The sequence below is a fragment of the Mytilus galloprovincialis genome, chromosome 4 (genome assembly GCF_965363235.1).
Source record: "Mytilus galloprovincialis chromosome 4, xbMytGall1.hap1.1, whole genome shotgun sequence".
Lineage (NCBI taxonomy): Eukaryota > Metazoa > Mollusca > Bivalvia > Mytilida > Mytilidae > Mytilus > Mytilus galloprovincialis.
This window is the reverse complement of record NC_134841.1, coordinates 41,243,992-41,261,581: the sequence shown is the minus strand read 5'-3', so window position 1 is coordinate 41,261,581 and position 17,590 is coordinate 41,243,992. Positions and strand designations below refer to the sequence as shown.

The following is a 17,590-nucleotide window of genomic DNA, read 5'->3' as shown; positions in this document are numbered from 1 at the left end:
TTCGGATTTCAAATTTGACGTCTGCTCAAATCTCACCAAACAAAATACAGTTGTTATGGATGTCTGTAAAGACATTACTTATGCTATACCAAATATTCCTATAAAATGAAGTAATTTTTCAATTGAAAAAGTTTAATGCTTAAAACATTAAAACAATGTAAATATAAACTTAGTCTATAACCTGGTTTTACTGATATTAAAGCATTCTAGATCTGTTTAAAATTTTGCAGAAAAAAGATGTCTCAGGATTTTTCTTGTTAGTATTTAACTGCAGGCATATTTTGATGTATTATAAATAACTGAATTCAAATATTTTTTACTACAAGTGATTTTGAGAAAGATACTGGGCAAATCTTATAAATGAATAGTCTAAGAAAAAAACAAAAATAGAGTTAAAAAGCTTGAGGAAAATTTTAACCCTGATCGTAAATTTTTGCCTTCGTAGCAATATCATTTTTGTATAAATTAAGGTTACCAGTCCTTTACCAGACTATTAAAATGAAGGTTTCTTATTTCTAATTTTTAATAAAGCATTACAACAAATTGCCTTGTCTATAAGGAGGAAATTATTATAAGAAAGAATTCTGTAACATGCTTTAAATCAATTTTTCCCATGAAAATCGTATCTTTATCCATATTCTAATCCATTCAATTTACATTTAGACAGCTTCAAACTTCATAAATAAGACCACTTCAGACATGGTTTGATGTATGCAGATAAAGCACAGGGTTTTCCTAGGTCAAATCTATTGACCAAATTAATTGGGAGTACTGTCAGACGAGTATTTAAAAAGACATGTTAAAGTCCTTTGAATGCAGGTACATTCCCTGTCTAAAGAGTTTTGTTAAAATGGTATAATCTAAGAAACATATCACTTTTTTATGAATCAATTTACAAAAATTGGTCTATGATGTGGTTAAATCAAGCTTCATTGAAAACTAATTTTTATGGATTTAATTGGTATTGTTGAAACCAGTTCCATTCAATACTTAGGATAACTAATATTTAACAAGACTAAATTTTCATGGATTTTATTGTTATAGAATTAGAAAATTCCCAAGTACCAATAAAAGTCAAATTCCGTGAAAACAAAGGTCAAACTAAAATAAAAGCATCATCAGCCACATGTGTCTCACTAAGGTTAAGTTTACCTTTGTGACTTCCTTTTCTGATATGCTTCAATAATCTGACATAGAGTAAGGCTGGAATATTAGGCCAAACATCATCCACAGATAGAGTTGTCTCCCCTTGTGCTGATATTATCTTTGCCTGATCTGTGAAGTCTTCTATTAGCTGTTAAAACATAATTCAATATTATTTGGAAGAGGACCTGCTTACCCTTACAGAGCCTTTGAGATCACCTTCAGTATGTGGTGGGGTTCATTTTGCTTAAGCTTTATATAGTTTTCTATGATGTATTTTGTGTACAGTTATTTGTCTTTGGTCTCTTTTGCCATAAAGTTGCCAGTTTAAAGTTGTCAGTTTTGCGTTGTCAGCTTGGTTTCAATTTGTGAGTTTGGATGTCCCTTTAGTATCTTTTTTCTCTTTTAAGCATTGTAATATTTTATTCTGGTTTAACACTAAGTTAGTATAAAATATGGGCGTTGCAAAATGGCGGAAACAGAAAACGGAACAGAAACCGAAAATGGAAAAAGAAAGAATTAGCATATTTTCTGTTTGGTTATTTTATCTAAATAGGCATGTTTCCTTTGTTTTATACTGTAGTATAAAATATGTTTACAAAGAAAGATAAAAAGACAAGACAAGACAAGACAAATACTTTATTAAAGTCTCACCACTTGTTACATATAAAATATACAGCTTTTTAAAACACAAATTAACAACAAGAGCCACTCTATAAAGAGTTATGAGAGACTATAAAACAATTTTTCTTAAATTATAATACAAATACAACTTAAGTCAACTATCATGAATATAAAATACATTTTCGCTTTATTAAAATTTCATAGCAGATTTTGGCAGTATAAAATACCATATTTTCATTTGTAAAAAGAAAGATAAATTTCTCATTATCAGACATATGTAAAAAATTCTCATCAACAATACTAGCATGGTTAAAAATAACATTACGAATATCTGAATATACAGGACAGTTTAACAAAACATGTTTTTCATCTTCAACGTCATCAGTACAGTTAAAACATAATCTATTTTCAATATCAATATTCTCATAACGACCAGTTTCAATTCTGATGGGTGCTACACCACATCTAAATTTTGCTAAAGCACTCTTGTATCTACCTGGTATATTAAAAATTAAATAATTTTCTACGCCATATACATTTTTGAACATTCTATATGTACGTAATTTATTTTTATCATCTGACATAATCTTGGCATACCATTCTTCCTTAAATTTTGCAAAACATACATTTTCAATATTCTTAACTAAATCCTTGTTCAAAATAGCACCATTGCACAAATATTCCATATCAAGTTCTTTAAACTTATTTTTTACTCTAAAATGCCAATTTTTTACTTTTTTACATGTGTTACCCCATATAAACACTTTTTTATTTACTCTATCATCATTCATTTTATTAAAACGTGTCCAGTTTCTAAAAACACTAGTCCACTGTTTGATTTTACAAGGCATCCAGCCCATGTCACCATACAAAGACATATTAGGCGTGTATTTACCTACACCCATGAAAAAACGCATGGCTCTATTTTTAATACTATTTATACATGAAAAATCACGTGTTCCCCATATAGAGGCACCATAATCTATTACAGACCATACAAGTGTATCAAATAATTTTGTAAATGTACAATATTGAAATCCACCATTAGCTTTACATTTAGATATTAACAGACCCAACGATCTACTGGCGGCTTTAGCAACTGCTTTTGCCATATTATCATAGCTTAAATGCTCAGTAAACAATAAACCTAAATATGTGTATTGGGAAACAATATCAATATTGTTACCATTAAACAAAAATGAAAAATTTGATCTAGATACAGACTGTGTTCTAAAATGTACTATTTTAGATTTTTCTAAGTTAACAGTAAGGTCATTAGTACAACACCATATATTCAAAACATCTAATATTTTTTGTAAATCACTCTCATTCTCCGTGATAAAAACAAGATCATCTGCATATAACAACATGCTCACTTTATCATTTTCAATGTCTATACCTATGTTCAATTTCTTGACCTCATCAACAAGATCATTGATATAAATATTAAATAACAAAGGCGAAAGGATACACCCTTGTTTTAGACCACAATTTACGTCAAACCAATCTGTTAAGTTACCATTTACTTTAACACAAGACTGTACATTGTTATAAAGAGAATATAGTGATTTTAACATTTTTGAACTAATACCAAGTGTTTTTAATTTACAAAATAATAAATTTCTATTTATCCAATCGTAAGCTTTTTTGAAGTCAATGAATGCCACATATGTTGATTGTTTACGAAGTTTTCTAGTTTCTATAATAGTAGCCAATGTACTTAAATGGTCAACAGTACTACGTCCTTTTCTAAAACCATTTTGCTCGTCACAAAGGAAGTCAATATCATCAAGCTTATATGTTAGTCGAGAGTTCAATACTCCACAATACAGTTTGTATGAAACTGGTGCCAAAGTTATACCACGGTACGACAAGGGATCCCTCGGATCTGATGTTGAGCTTTTTGGAATAGGCGTTATAATCCCTTTTGACCACATTGCTGGAACTTTACCAGAGTCAAAACAAATATTGAAAACTCTAGTTAGTGCATTTAACATAGTTTGGTTCTTATACAATTCAACTGGTATTTCGTCATATCCAGGTGATTTACCATTTTTGGAACATTTTAAAACATTAAATACTTCTTCCACAGATATTTCACAATCTAACATATCATCATATAAAACATCTACATCATTTTCACATATATTTACATCACTATCATCATTTCTATTAAACATATTAGAGAAATCACACTTCCATTTATTTAAAACTTCATCTTTATCACTAGAAATATGACCATTATCTAATTTTACTTCCATAGGAATATGATTTTGGCGCTCACTACCTACACCAATTTTTCCAATTTTTCGCCAAAACTCTTTTGGGTTTCCACACGAATTACTCAATTCTTCCTGCATAGAGTACCAATATTGGCGTTTTGCCTTTTGGACCGCTTTATCAAATAGTTTCCTTTTATTAACAAATACTTGTCGAAAAAACTTTTTCTGATTTTGAATTTTACACTTAATCCATATTTTTTCGGATGCACAAACGTCGTTCCATAATTCAGTTAACTCCTCACTCCACCAAGGTTTCTTACATCTTCTTCTTTTATTATTTACCCCGTCGGATAAGACAATCACTTTAGATGATAATTTTGTAGACATTTCCGTTTTAATAACATTCACAAATGCATCATACATGTTGTTAATCTTGTCTTGTGTTACATTTGAAATTTCCAAATTTTGAATAATAATATTAATTTCATTCAGAGCAGCTTCCGAACTGAGCCAGTCTTCTGGTATATTTTTGATGTCATATTTGGTTTTAGTTTTACGATTGTTTTTTGGTTGCGCAGCATTTTTAATACTTTGACTAAATTTCAACGTTATTTCCCAAGTAAGTAGAGAGTGATCTGGGATAATTTTCTGAAGGTCAAATTTACCATTAGCACATATTTGCTCTATAATTAAACTAGTTCTTGAAACTTTAAATTTGTTGAAAATATCCAGCATTTCGTACGGTACTACGCAGTAATCCACAACGCTCAGACCGCGGGTCGATACATAGGTGTAGTCATTTAATATGGTATTTAAGATGAATGCATTTAAAATAAAAGACTTTAAAGCATAAAGTATTGAAATAATCGAGACTATGTTGTTTTTTGTGTTTTTGTGTTTTATATATTTGATGAAGTCATGCGTACATCGTTCATGCAATTCAATATAGTCAGTGATTGTCGTTTGTTGGTGTTGTTCATTATTGTTTCTTGTTTCTCTTTGTTTTATATAGAGTAGATTGGTTTTCTTGTTTTCTTGTTTTAATGTTTTTTTCAGCTGTTTGACTGTTCTTATTTAAAAAATTTAAAAAAGTAGGATAAATATCAATAAGATAGTAACTCAACAACAACAAATAAATCTACATACGACCTAAAAAGATGGACATTGGTCTTGATTCTATAGAAAGGTTGTAAAGTGATCTAATTTTGGAAAAATGATTTCAATCGTTTTTTTCTTTGTTTCTTTTTTTCAATTGCCTTGAATTAAAATGAGTGATGTTGTGTATCTTGTTGTGTTGTTCTGCATTGGTGATTTTCGCTGTATCTTTTCTTGTATAATGCCAATGGAAAGAAAACATACAAAAAACCTAATGGGACAATGGTTAATGGACAACAACCCGCAAGGAGACCCGGGAAGTAGAATAGAAATGTGAATACACTTTATTTTTATGTAAAAATTGAGAAAATCACTCACTATACAAAGCCTTTCTTGCTCGATTACAATACAGAAGTATGTTTTTGGTTTAAACGTGGAAAACACATTACACTCCTGGAATTTCAAATCAATAATAACGAATTGATGTGAAAAAAGAGGCGGAAAATTAGAATCCTACATGGATATACGATTTGCACAGTGCTCTTATCTAGTTAGTTGTAGTAATGTCCTAGGCTTTTCAAACTCAAATTTTCAACACTGCTTCAAATAGCATGCCCCTTAGTTCTTCTCTGAAAATTCAATTTCTTAGGTTATTCAATCCCTCTCAAATAGCCATGAAATATATTTCATAAGATTACAATTGAAAATCGTGTCACTCATTAAGTATGCTGTTTTACTGTAGTTGAAAAACTTTAAAAGATAGCTGAACGATACTAAAAGGAGATTCAAACTCACAAGTCGAAAATAAACTGACAACGCCATGACTAAAAAAAGACCAAAAAGACAAAAAGACCAAAAGACAAACAGACAAACAATACAACACAAAACACAACATAAAAACTAAAGGCTGATCAACACGAATCTCACAAAAAGTGTCTCCGGAAAGATGAAAAGATCCAGCTTCACATAATGACGCCTGTCAACATAGACATGAATTTATATTCATTCACACTAGAGGAAAGTTGAAATTTGAAATTTACTTTTATTTATATTGGTAGTTTTTAAAGATTTGGATGCTATGTCAAGACAACTGAAAATCCATTCTTCTCTGTTCTTTTTTTTTTTTTATGGAAATAATACTTTAATTTACACTTCACATCTGAACGTTTTGATGTTTCAACTGGCCAAACATCCTATAATATTCAAGATATCACTGATATCATTTACTTAAAACACTGTTGGACCTGTTTGATGTTTTCCAATTCACCACGACTCTTTGCTTGCGGAAGCATAGGAATGAGTAAATCCAACATTTTGTTTTACCTGGTTTCCTGTAACTGTTTATTTTCAGTTTAAATGGGGCTTTTTCAAAACATAACATTAATATGTCTGTAACATGTCCTTATCGATGTTTTGGTGCACTTCTATCTGATTACACATTATGTTGGATCATACTTTATGTTAGAGCATCTTTCAGGTAATGCATGTTTGAGATACTTAGCCTAAATGCAAAAATATCTACTAAGGTATTAGGCCGGTATTGATGACTTGTGTTTTTGCCAATTATCTTGAAAACCTTGTAAAAGATTGCTAAAACCTTTCCGTTTTCTGTTTCTGCCATTTAGCAACACCCATAAAATATGGCTTACAAAAAAGGAAAACCTTAAGCTCATGGTTTGTTTTTGTTTGTTGGTGTTTTAACTTGCCTTTTATCAACCTTGGCTATATCATGTCAGCTAGTTTTTATTGATGGATTTTGTTTATCAGGTAGAGAACCACTGACCAGAGAAGAAAAAACTTGCAATCCTTGTCAACTAAGATCAAACTCAAACAAAACCTTGTAATAAGCAGAGTTTGAACTTGTTAACCTTAGAGTTTTCAAGCTAAGTAATCACAATAAATGAACTACATAAACCAATAACTAGGAGGATCCATAACTGTTTTCTGTGCATAAATTGGGGAGTTTTATTGTAAAATTTGGTGACTGTCTCAAAAACCTTTTCGTCTAAAAGATATTTGTGTAAAAATATCAAATATTACTTCTGGACTTACTGTTTGAGGAAGATGTGACATTTTAAACAGATCAGCAGGGAACATTGATAATGCCTGGAAGGCAGCCTGAGACACATTATCATACAGACTAGTAGACAGCAACCATAGGTTTCTTACTGTGTCAAATACAAATTTCTGAAACAAAAACAAAATGGTACTTTTCAATGTTTATAAATACAAATTTTGTCATAACTGTATAAATTTTTCTAGTTGATTGCAATATCTGATATTTTGGTGTGTCATCTAAATGTACAAATACATGTTAAGTTAACCTCATGTTCTGATATCAGGATACAGCTGACATATTGATGTTTCAACTTTATTTGCCTTTTCAGAATCTTTTAAAGAACTATGAGTAATCTCACTGTTTGTACACCAAAATGAAAATAACTTTACATCATTGGTTAAATTTCAATTCTTTAGAACATTTTTAATCAATCACAACGTTTTGGTGTATGCTTTTGAAAATATTACTCAGAATGCATTAGATTCTGAAACAGTGAATAAGCTATTACCAAAGACATACCTGATACTCTGGTGTATCAACTGCATGGTCTGGAACCAATGAAAACAGATCACATATTTTCTCAACCACAACTGGTCTGAAATAATAAATTAAAAATCAAAATTAATGATACATTTCTCTTCAATCTTTTTCCAGAACACAATGTCAAACAGCAAACCAGGTTTACATTGAGTTCATTAGTGACATTGTTAGAGCAATAAAGGGCAATTACTCCTGAAAAGCATAATTAGAAATAGCCAAATTCAAATTTGACTTCCATTTTAAGATGTACAATGTAAAATGAATTGGCTAAACTGTGCTCTGAGTATAGTGATTGTATCGGGTATGAAATGGATCTGTAGGCATGTAAAACTACAGTTACTACCCCTATCAATAACTAGATCTTCCTTTTTGAAAATCAAAATTAATTTCCATTAAAGACATGGCATGATTTTAGTAAAAACAAAAAAAAATGGTTAGTGCTTTCAAATATCTCAAATTATTTAAAATATTGTGACTTTAGACATTTTATTGCAATAAATATTATCTAAGTCTGCATAATCTATGGAAATAAAATTTTACAAACAAAAATAGCATGTTTTAATTTGAAGTACATTGACTGACTTAATTTATTTCTGCCAATTCAAGAAGTTTATTGTACTTTAATCTTTTTGAACTAACAAATTGGATAAAGTAAACTGTATCATGTGTTATTGAAGCCATTCTAATTGCAGAAATATCTGCAGTCTTTTTATAAAACAATCCTCGTAATTGGTATATATATATATGTGCTTTTAGTTTTTCTTATTTCAGTGAAAACAGTTCATCATTTCATTACAACAGCACTATATAAAGATCATGCTATAACAAGATACCAGTACATGTGTTCTTAGAAAAAGGATTTTTGCTGCTTTTCAAAAATTAACTTCAATGTAGTTGCAGATTGACTATGTGTATTTTAACCTTAAACAAATGGAGAATGTGACCATTGGGCACACATGATGCCTCACTTGCATATCCTATAAGTTGATAAAGGGACATAACTGATGAACGGTAAAAGTGACACTACCCAAATTTGTACTTGATCTGAGTTTTGAGGTAATAACTATTGTGTATAAGTTTCATAACATTTAATTGAGGCAAACTTAAATTAGAGAAAGGAAACGGAAAATTAAGCAGTTTTTCCATTAGTAAAGGGGCATAACTCTAGAACAGTTAAAGGGACACCACTTAAATTTGTACTTGATCTGAGTTTTGTTTAATAAGCATTGTGCAAAAGTTTCTTACATAAATTTACCTAAACGAAAAATTCAGCTTTTTTTTCTGTTGGTATAGGGGCATAACTCTAACAGTTAAAGTGACACCACTAAAATTTAAACTTGATCTGTGTTTTGTGGTAATAAGCGTTGCATATGTATAAGTTTCATAATATTTGGTTGAGGCAAACTAAAGTTAAAGAAAGGAAACCAACTTTGGGACGTACAGATGGACATGGGTAAAACTTAATGCCCCCTCATCTACAACGGAGGCATAAAAATCAGTCTTGCCAAGGTTATACAACACAGTTAAACATGTTACACTAAAGTACAGAAATGTGAAATTAGACTTAAAAAGGTTCTACATCCCGAACATGATTGACAAAACACTATTCTCTGAAATAAAACAGTTATGTCATTATATAAGACAGCAATGTTCTTTAATTCTTACCGTATCTAATTGACAAATTGGACAGATAAATTGAAAAACCATATAAAAAAGTAATAATACAATAAATAAAGCAAAGAATAAAAACCATAAAGACTATGGCTTCCATTAAATGTATCAAATTCTAATAGCTTCTAGGTTCATTACACTTCCAGGATAAAGACATTTTGTAATGAAATTCCTACTATTTGGAGATTGATTATACTTCCTGGTTCAAGATCTGATACAAAAAAGCTACCGGGAAAGCTCACACTGAGGGTGAGAAAGACCTTTACCATCAGGAATCAAACAGTATTTTTTTTTTACATCTGTTAGTGTCAAATTGGTTAGCATTTTACTGTGATTCATCAAAATATCCTTATCTTGATTTGTCAGAGGTCTCAAATAATAATCGTTACCAATATTTTTGATAAAATTCAACATAATTCATCAAAACCAGATGCTTTTCTAATCATCATACACCAAAAATTACAGTTTAATGTCATTTGGCAAGATTTTTTACCATTTATATTGGTCATGAATGTACCCTCCATTACATCCCTCCACATTGGTCCTCTGTATATTGAACATATTTGCTTTATCATTACTATTTTAATTGATACTGTTTTTATATTCTATTCTAGACTTGGTATAAAATTTTGAGATTTTTTAAAATTCAAACTTTTGATATACATTTTGTACTTCAAAATAGTTTTACTTATACTACAGTATCACTACAATAGAAATAGCATTTTAAAAATATGCTGTAAAGATATCAAGGGCCATTACTTAGATGAACAGAAAGAATTGAAAGGGTCAAATATAAGTTTCACCACCAATTTGCGATGAGAAACAACATTCTTAATAATGAAAGGAATTGGTCGATCAGGTCTCAAGATGTTTTTGTGGAATTGCTTGATTGATTGATTGATTGTTAGTTGTTTAACATCCAGTGGAAAATAGTTCATACATGATCAGGACAAAGGAATGGCTTGAAGATGCAGGTTGATTAATAACCAGTTCTTTTTATTAAAATCAGTATCAAAATCAATTTGCTGATCCATATCAATAGAAAATTAGTAAATTTAAGGAACAATTTGACTAAATCAAGGTAATCCTAACAAGCAATCTTCCCAAAAGTATTTGTCTGCAAAATGTTAATCACAAGACACAAATATATTTTTGGGCTGAGGGCTAATTTCTGTACTAGTATATGATTCAAACCTTGTTAGAATTAGTCTTTAGATTATGATTTCTTTCCATTCTACAAACCCCAGTTATTTTAGATAGCATTATAAATCTATGATATTTTTAAAGACAAACATTTCAGGTTTTATATTAGTACATCTTTTTCTGTAAATTCAAAAATTTCTGTCATAATTATCATTACCTTTTTGAACTAACAAATTACCAAAAATATACTGTCTCTTATGTAACTTGAGAAACCACTATAATTGCAGAATTTCGTGCAGACATTAAATTTCAAACATTCTTCATAATTGGTATGTAATTATTTTGTTTCTTATTTCAGTAAAAATATAGTTCAACATTTCATAACAGTGTAGCTCAATTGATTTTGATGATATGTCACTCATAATACTTCCTTAAGGCTTTAATTTTGCTGCTTTATAAAAGTTTATAGGTAGCTGCTTGTTCAATATATATATATGCTTAATCATTAAAATACTTTCCAAGGTTTTGATCAAGACACCGTAAAACTACTATTAGTACAGAAATGTAAAAATACAAACAAATGAGGGCCCTCATGGGGTTTTTGATTATGTGATTACTTGGCCGTTTTTTTAATGATTATTTGATTATTAAGCCAAATATTTCATGATTATTTGATTACCTAGGACTGTATTTTTAGTTTATGATTATTTGATTACTAAAGATAAGCAAATATTTAATGATTATGTGATTATATTGGCAAAAAAATGGTGATTATGTGATTACTAGGACCCCCCCATGAGGGGCCTCACAAATATTTTCTTCGTTCTGAGCATGATTGAAAAATAGTATTCTCCAAAAATGAAACAGTTATGTTTTTATATAAGACAACAATGTTCAGTAATTCTCATAGAATTGACAAATTGGACATATAAATAGAAAAACAATATAAAAAGTAATAACAAAATTAATAAAAACACAATAAAAACCATAAAGAACTAATGGTTTCCGTTAAATGTATAAAATTCCAACAGTTACAACTATGCAGTAGATTTATTACACTTCCTGGATGAGAACTATTGTTTCAATTAAGTCTATTAAACTTCAATAGTTTCTTGATTCATTACTCTTCCTGGTTCAAGATCTGGAACAAATTGCCAAAGAATTTCAGTCACCTTCCAAGAACATTAGTAAAGACTAGGGATGTCAACTCGGTGAAGATTTACTAATCGATTACTCGTTTGATTTGCAGAGCGATACTCAAGTACTCGCTCGGTAAAACATTTACATAAAAGGGAAACACAAAATTATACCCATGTTCTGTATTGTGGGTCGTTGTCTTATGATCGTAATATTCTCAACATTTTTACCATTAAGACCAAAAAATAGTTGAAGGAACTTTATACCATAATTAATAGCTCATTTAATACATGTACTAATTATGTAAACTGGTAATAATCTAATCAAGTAATTAATCAATATCTATAGAAAATGTATTACTCAAACAACAGTATTTGAGAACCATAAAAACACATTTAATTATCAACAAAGGGATGATGATTGGATGCCATTAATCGTTTGCAGAGGGTCAATACACGGTGAAACAGAATTGTTCTTATCTAAATTATATTATCTTGTCAATTTTTTCAGGGACGAAGCGATTTTTAAAATTTAATAGGTAACAAACATTCCTGCTGATGAAAATATATGCTCTGACGGTACAAAGATGTGGGAGGGACTAAGATTAGTTAAAAGTGTAAGCCTTGGAAAAATGCTCGTGTTCATATATCCTACACATACTTCTATTTGGAGAAATTTTAAATGACAGTTAAACGCAAACATTTGAATTGTATTTAGATTTTTATTCATTTTGATTAATATATAATTTCCCGAGAAGCTCTCTCAATAGAAATATTTTTGTTAAAGAAAGCAACAACATTATAACAGTGAACCGATAAGTCGAGTATCATTTGGATAATCGATACTTGGTACTACCAAGGTAACTCGAATACTCTAGTACTCATTGACATCCCTTTACTAAAGACTGATGATTGGTTATAACTAACCAATCAAATTTGACATAATGGTCATCTGATATCTAAATAAGGGGAAGAAGTGTGGTTATGATATAACCATGAGAAAACAGCAAGATGTCAACTGATCATTTTTAAATATACCCTGTAAATATACAGCTGTGTCTATTACAGCTGGATGTAAAGTTTGTTTATCATTAAACAGACATGTTGGATAAAGGAGTAGGTCCTGTAAGACCCCCTTTTGGGCCTAAAATATAGCAGTTTTACAAAATTTTTAAAATGTAAACCTTTTCTCTTTATTGGAAAGTAGAATACTTCTGCTACATAAATATGGGCTGTTTTTGACAATACAATGCACATATATTGGGTACTAGCATGATATTAAGTCATGCTAAATCACTGAAATCTTCACAATTCTAGCATTTGAGATAATTTTTAGATGGTTTCCGTATTAAATGGAAGTGGCCGCATTCGTGTTCATTCTTAATATCTAAATGTAAATTGTATTTGATGATAATACATAACATATAAAAAGGTTGAGAGTGAACATGGATGCGGCCAATTTCATTTTTGACAAAAAACATCTGAAAAGTGCCATATTATGGCATATTTGTAAGATTTTTCATATTTAAGCTTGAATTTGAGCGTCTGAAATGACTAAATCAGTTCAAATTTTTCACATAAACTTATTGAATTGACTAAAGTAGACACTTAAGTGTTTAAAAAGTGTCCAAAATCTTTCATCAGATGAGCCTGAAATTTGATGCCAAAATCGGCCCTTTAGGCCTTACTCCTTTGACAACACATAGAGATGACAAAATAAAACAAGTTGAACTGTGAGAATTCCCCACAAATGATAAAATAAAACAAGTTGCACTGTGAGAATTCCCCACAAATGATACCCCTGCTATAATTAATAATGTGCAATTGGTAAACAGGAAGTTGATTGCAGAGCAATACATGTAAATAAAAAATAAATGTAAAAAAGGCATAGCAATTTGCTCAAATGAAAGGTGATTCCAAATCCAGGAAACATTGATTTTTGGTTTTTGAGATAAATGCGACGATAATTTAATGCTTGGCCATTATATGTTAGAATATAATAAAAATGAAGCTGGATACCAAAGTTCAGGGAATTCTAATTTGTGATTTCTGAGGAAAGTGTAAAAATATTGAAAGGATGGACAGACAGTAAAACAGGCAATTAAACACAGACTGAGATTAAACCAGTTTACTAGACCTATGCAATAATTTCTGAATTAACAGAAATATCAAAATTAGGCTCTTTGTTGCTCTCTGTTTTTGACTATAATATAATTCTAATCCAGACCTTTTAGAAAGAACTTTAAATGAAAGGGTATTTACTTTAATATTTTTTTTCTAAAATGCCAGCACTATTAAGGAAGACTCTAATTCCTTAATGACACTCCCTGACATCAACTTACTTTTTTACTACTAAAGTAAGTAAAGGTCATTAATACTCAGAGGACAGCTGATAGTCAGATTAGAAGGAGTCATTGAACACGCACAAATGACAAACCTAATATAAAAGATATTAAGACAATAAACTAACTTGGAATAAAAACAATTAGGCAGGTGGGAAAAAATCATTTCAACACTGGTGTCTAGAGTGTATAAGGAAATTTGGTTTCTAGATCGATGACCAAATAATACAGAGATAAATTAACCATATTAATACCTAGGCAAATGATCTTTGAGCCAAGGTCATAAACTAGGATTAATGAAAGTTTTGCCATGCCTAAGGCACTGTCATCATACTTGTATATGGTTGATGAAAAACATAGCTGGCATTTCATTCAAATTATATTGATGGCATGGGACAGGTTTTATCATTGCAAAATGAATTATAATAACTGCCAGACAAAATCTGTTTACTGCTTGTAGTCATGAAGGACAGATTTATTCATTATTATTTGGTTGGGTTCATGAGTTATTAGTTCAAAGTGACTTATTCAATTTCTACAAGGAAATAATTTGTAATTAATCACCTTTCAGAATGTCAGTTTATTCAAAAGATCAAGAAGTTTGGAAGGATCATATCTAAATTTATGGGCTCTTTTAATAACATCTTCATGAAAATCGGGATAAGGTATTCTGCTTGTAATATGGTGTGAACAGGATTTATGTCTTTAATTTTGTTAATAGTTTCATGTGTACAACTGAAATAACCCAAACTAGAATAGAACCATTATTGACAAGAAGCACAAATTAGAAAAAAAATATATGCCCCACTACAACTTGGGTAAGGCATAAAAAATAATTCTTTACATTTTATATGTTTTTGAGCTTAGATTTCATCTTTATTACAAGATGTAATATCAAATTTTCAACAGAACCTTGGATCATCATATAATTTAGACCAACATGCAAAACTTAAACTAAGCATAAAATGCTTAACTTTAAATGTAACAAAATGTCACAGATGTATTAACACTTTGGACCTCAATAAAAATTTAAAACAAACCAAATCAAGTTGGTCAAGCATATAATATAGGTCATATGATTATCCAAGGATTCCTGTTGATTATGTTTGTCTTTTGTCATCCTCAGATCTTTTATTGGACATCCTAATCATACAATTAGAGGGAATGGTTGTACACGCACAAATGACAAACTTAATATGCGAGATAATTAAGACAATAAATTAACTTGGAATAACAACAATTAGGCAGGCCAGAAATAAATCTTCTACGACAGTGTCATATAAATAAGAAAATTCTGTTTATAGATCCATGACCTAAATTTATTATATCAACAAGTACACTAATGTTTTTGAGCCGTAGCCTCTAGAACCACACTCATTAAAATTTTTTAAAAATTGTGCTTGAAATACCAAATCCAATAATTTGATTGGTTGATATCTGAGTTCGGTGTAGGCCATATTGGTGCATTGATAGGACATTTTAGGGAAAAAATCTGAGGTTTAAGCGCCAAAGAAGAACCCATTTTAACACCAGTATAAATTACTGTTCATGGTTATAGTAAAGTGGGTATTATTCAACCAGGTAAGTTTTCACTAAAATAGGCTATCGAAAATACAGATGAACGGATAAATCCCGTACTAAAATGGACTCTAATGTCTGCGCTCAAAGGTCCCCTAGTAGTTTTATTTTTTTGCAAAATGTCTTGCGCCAATGTAAGTCTGAATAGGATAATCAATCTCGACAGTTTTATGACGGCAAGTCTTGGTCATCAATTTTTTGTATGAAATTTCTACACTTTTTCAATTCACCTTTATCATATTAGTATGAAGTCAATGATAAATCTAGCTGGCTAAGCACTTAATCCATATCATATTAGGGACACTGAATATGCTTTTATCATCCCTAAATGAATTATGATGAACTGTCAGACAAAATCAAATTTACTGCTGTGATTATTATCTTAAGCCAAGGACAACAACTTTATTGTAATAACAAGGTTGGGGACATAAATAATTAGTTTAGTGACTTTTTTTCACTTCAACACCGAACACTTCAGCAGAGTTTTCTCTTACATTAAAGTTTTTCCTCACCATGAAGTCTAATCGTGGGTGTTACAACAATATCCAAGAAGCCATTCCATGTCAACTTAAAGCTTTGTAAAATGCCTCCAATTATCTATTTGTCCCTGCTCCAGAAATGACTAATTTGATCAAAGCACACTTCAAAAGAACAATATTAGATTATAATATGCCTTCTCTTATAAGGTATTTCTTAAGAAATGATGCATTTAATATGTTTCAAGGCAGCTCCTTACATGAAAAGTACAAATTCTTCAGACATCCTCAATCAAAGGATTAATGACAGCATAATGCAGCAGTTTTCTTTAGTTTTATCTTGATGGTTTCTTGTCCTTTAGGGAAATTGGTATTAGGATAGATCTCTGTTAAAAGTATAATCTTCTTATAAAAACTAGGGGCAGTTTAGTGCTTGACCTATTTAGATTTTGTCTTTTTTTTTAAGAAAGTATGGTGTATATAAAAAGAAGATGTCGTATGATACCAAATGACACAGAAATTAACAACTATAGGTCACCATTCCACCTTCAATAATGAACAAAGTCATACTGCATTGTCAGATAATAAAAGGCCACAAAAATTACAAATATAAAACAATTCAAACAAGAATAATAATGGCCAAATTTATGTACAAAATATTTAACACAGGAAAAACAAAAACCCACTGAATTACAGGCTTCTGACTTTCTGGCTTCTTCATACAGAATTCGGTAGGGTTAATTAAACATGTGAGTGGACAGTCAACTTTGGCATGAAACCTTAGCCTCTTAATCATTTCTAAATTTATCAACGAAAGCAGAATGTTTACTTCATGTTGGTGCCAAAGCACTAACAGCTGAGCTGATTATATCCTCTGCAGCCATAGAAGTCCAGAATTTATGGTATTAAGCCAGCGTAAATAATGCAAATAAAACGTTCATCCTTTTTAAAATTATTATTGAGACCAACTTTTAGCAAATATCTTAAACAGGTCACGATTACTTTTTTTAAATCTATCTTTTATTCACAAGAGTGCAGTACTTTAGATGAATAATGAATACTATTTTAAACATTTTCAATAAAAGATAAACTATAGCATGTATAGTGAATTCTAGTTTTCTGCTTAATCCTTTTTAATGAGATCTTTCAGAGGGTGGAATTTTAAGCTTATATTGATGACAAAGTTTTATATTAGTATTCCGTGCAAGTAAAGCTGATGGCACTTGTTACATAACTCAAGTTAATTTGAGTCAAATTATAAGAATTACTATAATTGTATCAAATGGAAGAAATTGCATAAGTTTCAATTTGGAATTATTTCTATGACAAGGATTTTTATATTGCAAAACAAAAAAATCTGTGAAGAAATGATGATGAATACAATTTTTTACATCTTTATAAAAAATGCCAATAGCACAATATGAAATGACATTCTAGATCAATAAACAATGGCTAAATTTTTTATTGAATTTCTTACTTGCATTGCAATTATTATAATTGGTCATCAATTTGGATAGAATGGATTCATTCTGTTCTCTGGTTCCAATTTTGTGAATTCAGC

General features: G+C 30.3%; 1 protein-coding gene across 1 annotated transcript in view; it reads right to left on the bottom strand.

Annotated features, from left to right (window-relative positions):
* Positions 1 to 17,590, bottom strand: part of LOC143072160 (focadhesin-like) — a 292,655-nt gene that overhangs the window by 59,383 nt on the left and 215,682 nt on the right. Inside the window, exons 16-18 of the mRNA XM_076246976.1 lie at positions 7,663 to 7,738; positions 7,137 to 7,271; positions 1,153 to 1,294 (exon numbers count right to left, since the gene is read on the bottom strand). Of these exons, the coding sequence (XP_076103091.1) occupies positions 1,153 to 1,294; positions 7,137 to 7,271; positions 7,663 to 7,738 (353 nt within the window). The remainder of the gene's footprint in view (positions 1 to 1,152; positions 1,295 to 7,136; positions 7,272 to 7,662; positions 7,739 to 17,590) is intronic.